The sequence below is a fragment of the Pteropus alecto genome, unplaced genomic scaffold (assembly GCF_000325575.1).
Source record: "Pteropus alecto unplaced genomic scaffold, ASM32557v1 scaffold34, whole genome shotgun sequence".
NCBI lineage: Eukaryota > Metazoa > Chordata > Mammalia > Chiroptera > Pteropodidae > Pteropus > Pteropus alecto.
The window spans coordinates 4,186,708-4,197,620 of NW_006435763.1; the positions used below are offsets into that span (position 1 = coordinate 4,186,708).

General features: G+C 36.7%; 1 protein-coding gene across 1 annotated transcript in view; it reads left to right on the forward strand.

Moving 5' to 3' along the window:
• The window catches only part of RRN3 (RRN3 homolog, RNA polymerase I transcription factor), a 26,747-nt gene that overhangs the window by 4,489 nt on the left and 11,345 nt on the right, over nucleotides 1-10,913 (forward strand). Inside the window, exons 4-11 of the mRNA XM_006910899.3 lie at nucleotides 2,776-2,865; nucleotides 2,976-3,105; nucleotides 3,534-3,593; nucleotides 3,957-4,020; nucleotides 4,755-4,824; nucleotides 7,828-7,926; nucleotides 9,386-9,478; nucleotides 10,129-10,267. Of these exons, the coding sequence (XP_006910961.1) occupies nucleotides 2,776-2,865; nucleotides 2,976-3,105; nucleotides 3,534-3,593; nucleotides 3,957-4,020; nucleotides 4,755-4,824; nucleotides 7,828-7,926; nucleotides 9,386-9,478; nucleotides 10,129-10,267 (745 nt within the window). The remainder of the gene's footprint in view (nucleotides 1-2,775; nucleotides 2,866-2,975; nucleotides 3,106-3,533; nucleotides 3,594-3,956; nucleotides 4,021-4,754; nucleotides 4,825-7,827; nucleotides 7,927-9,385; nucleotides 9,479-10,128; nucleotides 10,268-10,913) is intronic.

The following is a 10,913-nucleotide window of genomic DNA, read 5'->3' on the forward strand; positions in this document are numbered from 1 at the left end:
CTCTCTCCTCTCCCTCCCTCTCTATCCTCAGTAGCGCAGCCTAAATCACCTCTGAAGCACATGCTAAACATGCCATTGCCCTACTGAAAAACTTCATGCCCACTGAAGAATAGAAGACCAGCTTCTTTGCATGGCTCGTAACATTTTTTCTTACGTTCAGCCTCACCAGATACTTTATTCCATGAATTTGCCACTTTTTTTATCTTTATGCTTTTGTATATGCCTTTTCTTTCTGGCTGCAAAGGTGTTCTGTATCTAGCTACGTGGCCTCCCTTCCTTCTAAGCTTTGTGGCCAAAGGCAGATTACCACACTCTGTGCTTCACTGTCTCTCTATAAAATGGGAGCCAATGGTAGTGCCTGCCTCATGGAGTGGTTGTAAGGATTAAATGAATTAAATGAATGTTAAAGTCTTAGAACAGTGCCTGGCACAAAGGAAGTACTATATTAACATTTACTATTACGGGTGCTCCTGGACTTAAAGATGGGGTTAAGTCCTGATAAACCCATTATAAATTGAAAATACTGTAAGTCAAAAACGGATTTAATACACCTACCAAATACTAGAGCTTAGCCTAGCCTACTTTAAATGTGCTCAGAACACTTACATTATCCTATAATTGGGCAAAATCATCTCGCTACCATTGCCCAGCTTCATGAGAGCATTGTGACACATATCGCTAGCTGGGAAAAGATCAAAATTCAATATTTGAAGTACTGTTTCTGCTGAATGTATATGTCTTTCTCACTACTGGACAGTCGTAAAATTTTAAGTCAAACCGTAAGTCGGACTGTCTGATTTTTATTGTAATCTACAAAACTTCTAGATTTTGATGTCTAGCTGAAATGTCATCTTCTCTAATGGAACTTTTCCTGGTTCTCTCCAGCACATGGTGGTTCGTTCAGTCCATTCTCCACACTTCCAGCAGATCTCTCTAATTGCAGATATAGCTTGCAGGGACTTCAGTGACTTATCTGGCTCCACAGTGCTCCCCAGATTTATCTGTTGGCTTGCTCATTATATACTCTAGCCATACTGAACTACTTTTGGTTGTTTGAAAATGTAATTTTCTCTCCGTAAAGAATATAGCCCCCAGAGAATACTCACTGTTTAAAGACAGTAGAAGCATCACTTCCCGCTTAAAGTTTCCCTGACCTTTGCTTTCTTCCACAGGTACAAAGGACCATTTTCTCTGTATTCCACTGTATTTTATATCAGCACTTCCCATTTGGGCATCTTGACATACTGATATCACATGAGTCGTGTCCATGTTAGTTCAGAGGGGTGTTGCAAGAAATTTGCTTCAGATAATAGTACAGTTCTAAAGCAACAAAGTCTGTGACTGGTTTACTTTAAAAAATGGAGCAGTTTAAATGCTATCCTTATAATTTTGTTACACCTTTTTTTTTTAAATGGAAAAGAGATAGGATCAAGCTAACTCCTTTTTATTTGCACTAACTTAGCTCATCTCTGCTGCATGCAGTGGTGAGCCACCATTAATGCTACTCTTAACGGTTGTGGACATGAAATTATCGTAGTAAAAATAAGTTGTGATTTAATTTTACTGCCAGCTTACTTGGTGTTTCATCAGAAAATGGTCAATTCCATTGAAGTTTGAAGTTAGTCACATAGCTCATAGAAAGGACTCAGTGGTTGAATGAAAGTTGAGAACAGGTGGATCAGGGCATTGTGGGAGAGTGGGCGGGGCATAGGCTTTGACACAGACAGACCCACTTGAACCTGGTTCTTAATTGGCTTCTTGGTTAGGTTGTTTATTAAAATTCTCTTTGCCTCATTTTCCTCAACTATAAAATTGAATAACACTAATCCTTTTGCAGCGTTGTTAGGATTAGGAAGAAATATATATGTATGTCATTGAGCACAATGCGCAGCACCTGGTGTGATCTCACTAAATGCTACTCCTTATAAGTAGTCTCTGACTGGAGGTACAACTCTGTCTGTTAATAGTCTATTCCTATAGGTACCACACTGTATTGCTTTGTTTATATTTCTTTCCTCTGCTGAGTCTTAATTAGCATTAACCATTTTCTTTCAAAGATAGGGGCTTTTATTTTATCGTGTATGTTATATATATGCATGAATACAAACAGTATCTTTATTTTACGTAACTGGTATTATATTTTATTCATGGCTTGTTTCTTTTTTTTTTTATTTAGCAGTTTTTTCCATGTCACTAAAAGTTGTGAAGAGTAATTTTATTGCCTGAAAAATATTTCAGGGAGTAGTGGAACCATTGTTTATATTAATATACATCTTAATACGTTTAAACTCAGTTACAGGTTGGGTTGAGAAAAACTTATATTCATTTACGACTAGTGAATAAGCTGAGATGGAATGTTATCAACATGCTTGCACATCAGCACGACTATTGAAGAGATGGAGATACCTGTGGGGCCTTGTGGTCTCATAATATCTGAATCTGCTATAATTTTGTAGTTTTAAAAAATCCCAGGTATCAACATTTGAGGTTTTTTTCACTTTTTTAGGGCAAACAGTGAGAATGAAATATTGCATTTAATTATTTTTCTTGTATATAAGAGTCATTACATTTTATTTTTCTAAAATGGGAAAATTTATTGTAACATCTTTTTCCAGTTTGATACAAACTAAGAAATTTTGGCCTAAATCCAAGTGTGTGTATTTTTATCTAATTTAAGTATTATAAGTAGATGATTCATACAAGATAGATATCATCTTTCTCTGTTGTTTTCAAAGATTTGTGATTTTCAGAGTACCTTTCTTTGTTTAACTTAAGGATGACCAGATCATTAACTGGCTGCTGGAATTCCGTTCCTCCATCATGTACTTAACCAAAGACTTCGAGCAGCTTATCAGTATTCTCTTGGTAAGTTCACCATTTATTTCTCTGACGAATATATGATTTAGTACTTTGAAAATAGTATATGTTGTGGCAGTAAAATGTTTCTTTTATCTTTCTCTTCCTTCTGTCTCTAGAGATTACAGTGGTTGAACAGAAGTCAGACAGTGGTGGAGGAGTATTTGGCTTTTCTTGGTAATCTTGTATCAGCACAGACTGTCTTCCTTAGACCATGTCTAAGCATGATTGCTTCTCATTTTGTACCTCGTAAGTGGTTCTTCTTTGCTTGCTTTTTGTTTTGTACTTTTTAAATACCTCTTTATTAAAGTGTACTTCCCAGTACACTTTGGAGTTTGTGCCACCATGGAGTATTCCAGGATGCATGTTGGTAGCAGTTCTGGTCCATGTCTGCTCCCTATAATGACCTCTGTGGAAGTGTCTAGATTTGTTTGCTGCTGTGATTTTTATGGATTGCAATTTTATTTTTTAGTGAGCTTCTTACAAAGTCTTAGAACTTAGGAGATTTTAGCTGTTTCAAAACTGTAAAGTTATTTGACTCCCCTCCACATCTCCCGATTGTAAATTTAATCATTGTACTAGTTTGGACAATGGAAAAATCACTTTTCTGTGTAGCTGTTGCTTGCTTAAGTCAATGATAGAAGAATAACTAACATATTTTGTTTTTCCCTCAAAAGCCCGAGTGGTCATTAAGGAAGGTGACATAGATGTTTCAGATTCTGATGACGAAGATGATAGTAAGTATCAAGCAAATGTAAGCAAAAGATGCCTGCTGTTTCTTAGAGAATGCATGCTGAATAATCAAGTTTACTGGCAACTCCAGTACCTATTCTAATAGTTAGACTGCAGCAAGAGGCAACCTTTCATGGAATCTTTGTTATTTTGAGCACTAACATGCAATCAGTTGCCTTTAATACATTACTTATATAATTAGTTTATTTAGTCTTCATTGATAGTTGGCTATGGAGAAAAGTTTCAAAATTATTTTTCTCCTGATAAGTAATTCAGTTTGGTTAGCACATGGTTTTAGCTTCTAGTACGTACGTTTTTAGTTTTCAATTTTATTTTGTTGCTCATACTCTTCACTTTTCATCTTACAGATCTTCCTGCAAATTTTGACACATGTCACAGGGCCTTGCAAATAATAGCAAGATATGTCCCTTCGTGAGTATACTTTTATTACTAAGTTTGAATAATGATGTTTAAATCTCAAGAAAATTGTAATCAATTAGTAGAAAATTACAGAATGTTCACAGCATTCAAACTCAAGTTGTATCCTGCATGTTTTTGTAGCCTGTTGATGTAACTTCTCAGTCTGCAAAAAAAAAATGGCATTTCACTTCTCTATTCATTGTTTTTATTTTTTAAAACTTGTATGCAAATTCTCCGCCAAATTATGTATAGTGTTGGAATTCGCTTTTATTGTCAAGATATCCAAAATTTTCAGTGAGAAACCACTGTTTGTGTCATGCCATATAAATAAAAATTGAAGTTTTAAGGAAAGCTTTTAGGTGAGGGGGTCGACCTGAGTACCTTCTGTAAGTTTATTGCTAACTTAAAAAAAAAGCCCAAGTTGATCATTTTTTCTTCTTTCTAAAACAGTATCTGTGTGTAGTAGGAAATGTTTAGATTTTAAACTAATGCTGTTTACTGCTTTTGTAGAAGAACAAATTCCCTTTTAATGTGCTATTGATACCAAAGTTAGTAGCAGCTTATTTTCTCCTAAGTTACTACAGATTTTCTCCAAAGCTATGCATTTAAGTTCCAGTTGCTTGTGGTAGGACTTAACCATTTGCCTCTCGTATTTATATTTGCTCTTAGAATGGAAATGTTACCTTCTAAGAAACTCAGTTGACATGAATTCATTGATTTTTTTTTTTTTTTTTTTTTTAAACTAGGACACCATGGTTTCTTATGCCAATCCTGGTGGAAAAATTTCCATTTGTTCGAAAATCAGAGAGAACATTGGTAAGAAATCTTTTCATGAGGAAAATAATGGAAAGGCCATTTTGTGTGATTTAGTTTTAAACGATGTTAGGTCTAAGGATTTTGACTCATATTCCTTCCTTAGCAAGTGATTAGGGTCCCCAGTGCTGCTGCCTTTTATTCCTATGTGCAAACCAAGGTCAGGGTCCATTTCAGTAACATCTAAAAGGCCTCGATTATTACAGATAAAGATTACTAGAAGATACTAGTTCATATATTCCTAATTGTAAACATGCCTTATTTAAATATGAAAGCAGAGCCTTTTATAGATGAATTCTTTTTAAGTTTTTTACTTTTTCTTTTTCGAGTTTTAGATCATTTGTGTAGTTTTCAATTAATAATAGTGGTTCTCGCCTAAGCATAGATTGTTTTTTCCTAAGGAAGGTATTGTAAGTATTAAATAAAGAGTTGATAAATTTTGTTAATGTTTGTGATAGTCTACTTCAAGTGGAATATTATAAACCTTGTATCTTTTATAAGTATAGATGCAGAAATTCTCAGCAAAATACTAGAAAACTGAAGCTAGCAACATATAAAAAGAATTATGCACCACGACCAAGTAAAGTTTATCTTGGGAATACAAGGTTGATTTAATACCCCCAAATCAATTAATATTACATACCATGTCAGTAGAATAAATGACAAAACCTACGCGATCATTTCAATAGATGCAGAAAAGGCATTTGACAAAACCAAAACCCTTTCATGATAAAAACAGAAGGGAACTTTTCAATCTGGTGAAGGAGATCTATGAAAAACACAGAGGTGAAAGACCGAAAGCTTTCCCCTAAGATGAGAAATGAAACAAGGCTGTCTGCTTCTCTACTTTGGTTCAGTATTCTATTAGAGGTTCTAGCCAGAGCAGTTAGGCAAGAAAAGAGAAAGGCATCCAGATTGGAAAGGAAGAAGTTCCACTTCTTTTTGCAGGTGACATAATCTTAATGTAGAAAAATCCTAAGGAATCAACAAAAACAGTCTTCAAGCTAATAAAAGAGTTCAGCATGGTTACAGGATATAAGGTCAACATAGAAAAACCAATTGTAAAAGATAATGGGGAAAAGAATAGTCTTTTTAACAAATGGTTCTGGGACTAGTGGATATACATGTAAAAAATGAATTAGGACCCCTCCTTATATGCAGAAATGAACTCAAAATGGATAAAAGACCTAAATGTAAAAGCTAAAAAAAACTTAGAAGAAAACATGAGTTAAAATTTTTGTGACCTTGGATTAGGCAACAATTTCTAGATATGACACCTGAAGCACAAACAACCAGAGAAAAAATAGATAAATTGGACTTCATCAGAATTAAGAACTGTTGTGCTTCATAGGACACCCTTAAGAAAGTTAAAAGACAACTCAAATAATGGGAGAGAATATTTGCAAATTATATATTCATAAAGGTTATATCTAGAATAAAGTACTCTTAATAACTCAATAATAAAAAAGTAAATAACCCAATTTAAAAATGGGCAAAGGATCTGAATAGGTGTTTCTACAAAACAGACATACACATGGCCACTGAGCATAGGAAAAGCTCTTTGCTGTTAGACATAGGGCAATGCAAGTCAGACCACAATGAGATATACCACCTTGTACCTACTAGATGGCTGTCTTCAAAATCAGGGGACCCCTGTTACCGGTCTGTGGCCTGTTAGGAACTGGGACGCACAGCAGGAAGCGAGCGAGCAAAGCTTCATCTGTGTCTGCAGCCTCTCCCCGGCGCTAGCAGCACTGCCTCAGCTCTACCTCAGATTGTCAGGCATTAGATTCTCAGAGTAGCTCTGGCCCTTGGTGCCAAAAAGGTTGGGGACCGCCGCTCTAAATGACAGATGATAACAGGTGGTGGTGCGGATGTGGAGACATCAGAACCCTTAGGCATTGCTGGTGAGAATGTAAAATGGGAAGTGGTGCAGCTGGTCGGATTGTGACGGTCTGACAGGTCCTCAGAAAGGTTAAACAACTGCCCTATGACCCAGCATTTCTTCTGCTGGGTGTCTACCCAAGAGAAATGAAAACATGTCCACACAAAACTTACATGAAAGTTGAAAGCAGCAGCATTCATAGTACCAGAATATGGAAACTACCCAGTGTTTATCAGCTGATGAAATTGTATAGACAGGGTATGTCTACACAATGGAATATTATTTGGCAATTAAAAGGAATGGTTTACTTACTATAACATGAATTGAGTTTGAAAACATTATGTTAAAACATATGTTTTAATATTCCATTTAGAGGAGAGGCATTGGGGGCAAGGAGAAAGGAATGAAGGGTTAAAAAAGTACAAATTAGTAGTTGATAGATGGTCATGGGGACAGAGAGCACAGCATAGGGAATGCAGTCAACAGTAATGTAATGGCTAGGTGGAGAGCCAGAGGGGAGAGAGAGAGTAATCGGGATCATTGTATAAATTATATAAATGTCTAAACAATGTACTGTATACTCAAAATTAATAATAAAATTTTTTTTTTATTAGAAAAAGATTCCACTTACGTGAAATGTATAGACTAGACAAATTCATAGAGACAGAAAGTTACTAGTAATCACTTAGAGCTGTGGATTCAGGGGATACTTTACTAAAAATATATATATATTTTCTTTTTAGGATGATGAAAATGTTTTAAACTTGATTGTGGTGATGGTTGCATAACCCTGAATATACTAGAAACCATTGACTTGTACACTCTAAATGGGCGAATTGTAGATGAATTATATCTCAACAAACCTGTTTTAAAAAACTCAAATTACAAATTTAGTTTACTGGATGTAATTAGGTTAATGATACTGGACTGCAGTGTTCTCTCCCCATCCACACAGCAACAGACGGAGAAACCGTGTATGTAAATAGTATGGTTTCTGTGTTACTGGGTCGTCTTTTTTTCTATTTAAATAATTAGAACTAAAGATTGTATAATTGATGCTTTTCTTACACAGCTATGAAGCATTTATTCTGTGTTGAAATGTTTATCTTTTTATGTTTTAGGAATGTTATGTTCATAACTTACTAAGGATTAGTGTGTATTTTCCAACCTTGAGGCATGAAATTCTGGAGCTTGTTATTGAAAAGCTACTCAAGTTGGATGTAAGTATTTAATAATCTTGATTTTCATTTATTAAATATATTTGTTATAATCAGCACGTGAAACAATAGTAACCGCAGTGGAAAAGTATCCACAGTTTCACTTTTGATTCATTTCTGTGCATTTCTTGAAATTCATTGATGTACTAGGAGTTATAAACAGTCCTGTCTTGTCATTGGGGAACAAGGTGTTAATTAGATAGTCATACCAATGTAAGAGTACAGTTGTGGTAAATGTTGTGAGTGGAACACGTGCATTATCATGAGCTGGAAAACCCGATGCAGTCGGGAGTCGGGAAGGCACTCCTACGGAGGTGATGTTGAAGTTCCTTATAGAGGCCTACAGTCAGGTTTAGTGGGAATGAAGGAAGGTGGTGGATTCTAGTGACATTGTGGAGGAGAGGTAAACTGGTCCTTGGGACTAGGTTGTAAGTGGAGAAAGAGGGGGCTGGGGAAAGGAGGCCTTCAGAGACAGCTGCCTGTGGAACAGAATCTTGGTGTTGCCATTAACAGTAGTAAGAAAAGTCAGAAGGAAGGTGGAAGATGAGTTCCATTTTGGATGGATTGAGGTGCAGGCGGGCAAGCTAGATGGTGAATACTCAGCAGGCAGTTGTAGCGCCTGCGGGTGAGGATTGAGCCACAAACCTGTGGAATGACGCCGTTTAGGACAGGACAGAGAGGAAGTGTGATTGGAAGTGAGGGGGAAGTCGAGTGTGGACGTGCAGGGAGGATGTGGAAGAAGGAAGGGTTTGGTCAGCAGCATGAGATGTTGCTGACATTTTTAAAGAGAAAGGAAAGCAAAAGTCGTTGCATTTGGTGATATGGAGGTCATCTGTTGCCTTGTCAGTGTGGAAGGGGACACTGCATTTCAGGAGAGTGTGGATGGATAGGAAATGGGGCTGTTAGAGACCTCGGTGAGAGTTTAAGGTGTAAAGAGGGGATGAAGCATATGTTAGGGTTGGGGGAGACAAGGTGTGTGGACTGAGGAAATGAGTTGATGGGGGAGACCATTGATACTGTAAGGGAGAAGGATGATGTACCAAGGCAGGCGTAGGAAGAGCTGGAGGTTGGGCAGTCCACCTGGTTGCTCATTTGGAGTTAAACCTCTTCGGCCAGCTGCATACATAATCTTTGTGAGGTCTTTCTCTGGTCTGTACTGAAGGAACATTTTAGAGTACATTTAGTGTTGGAATAAATGTTGAGTGTGTTGAAGCTGTCTGATTTAAACTAATACCACAGTTGATATTGACTTTGTGTCAGTATGTAATAAAGGGACTTGATTTCTAATCTTTAAAATTCTTTCATGACCCAGACAAATTGATAGGTTTGCACTTTAATTGTGTAATGACTTATGTGCTAAGCTGGATACCTTTAAAGTATGTGTATTCGATGAATTTCCAGTTCCCCCCAAAACTTAGTTGTATTTTAAATGTTTTTATTTTTTTTCTTTGTTAAAACATAGGTGAATGCATCCCGGCAGGATATTGAAGATGCTGAGGAAATAGCAACTCAAACTAGTACTGGAACAGATGCCACAGAAGGCCTGTTTAATATGGTCAGCATTTATTAATGAAAGCAGATGTGCACTGCTCATAATTCCAGAGGGTGGGCAGACAGCTAGTGGTGTCACATCTTCTTCAAAGCTTTAGTAGTTCATCAAACTTGAAACTGATTTCTTAAATGAAGTAGTTTGCTGCCATCTTGCTTTTTGCAATGTTTGGTCTTTTTCCAAGGCTTTGAATTTGGGTTTGGTAAAGTACGTTGCACTTTTATTCCGTTTGTTCTTTCTGTTTGTGTTTGTAAACCCTATATTGTTTGTGAAGAAGTGATAAATGGAACATTCTAGTTTAATTTCTGTTATTTACAAGCTGTATACCTTAACACGGGACTTCTCTACCTGGGGCGATGTCTTAAGTTGGGTTCACAGTGGGTGCCAGGAGTTGGGGAAATCTGTGACGTTTGCATGGCCACCCTCTATGTGGGTCTTCTAGATGAGAATCAGAGGCTGTGGCTCTGGACCCGTTATTTTTTTTTGAATTCCATGGGTGGATCTGATTCACATCTCTGGTTGAGAGCTCCTACCTGGAACGGTGTATATATATCTTCTTTGTTTTACCCTTTAAAGGAAATAAGTACTTCTAAGAATTTTCCCACTAGACTACTTAGCCGAATTTTTTAATGTCAGTTTTTACATTATCTTCAAAGGACGAAGACGTAGAAACTGAACATGAAACAAAGGCTGATCCCGAAAGGCTCGATCAGATGGTACATCCTGTTGCTGAACGCCTGGACATCCTCCTGTCTTTACTTTTGTCCTACATTAAGGATGTCTGCTATGTAGATGGTAACTACTTATAATAGTCACAGTTGCTACTGTTGTTGAATATCTACTATGTACCTGGCTCTGTGGTGGCCGTTTTTCATACATTATCTAGCACTGATAGAAATCCTATAAAAATCCCTATTTTGAGTATGAGGAAAAGAAGGCCTAGAGAGATTAAGTTACTTGCCAGTGTGACATAGCTTGAAAATGGTGGCACTGGGAATCATGCTCAGTTATATTTGTCTTTAAAGCCCCTTATCTTTTCACTGACTGTTGTTTTAAAAGATTATATGTGGAGTTTGGTCTGTTTTAGGTGGAGATCATATTACACTCAAGTCATTCAGGATATTTAAGAACAGTGTAGTAGATGATAATATACTGAATTTTGAGCGTGTTAGCACTGTGGTTGCGTTGGTACCAAAGAGCAGATCGATTTGCTTCTGGCTCTCATGCAACTTTTAGTCTAGAGGCTTTGCCATGAAAAAACAGAAAATTTTCCATTCACATTGCTTAGATTTAAGAATGAGATTCAGCCATTCAAAATAAGACTTGAATCTGAGTTGACTGTGTTACTATTTTTTTGCTGTTGAAATAATAATACATGTTGACCAGAGAAATTTGGAAACTACAGAAAAAGATTAAAAAAGGCATTCTAAAGGGCCACATT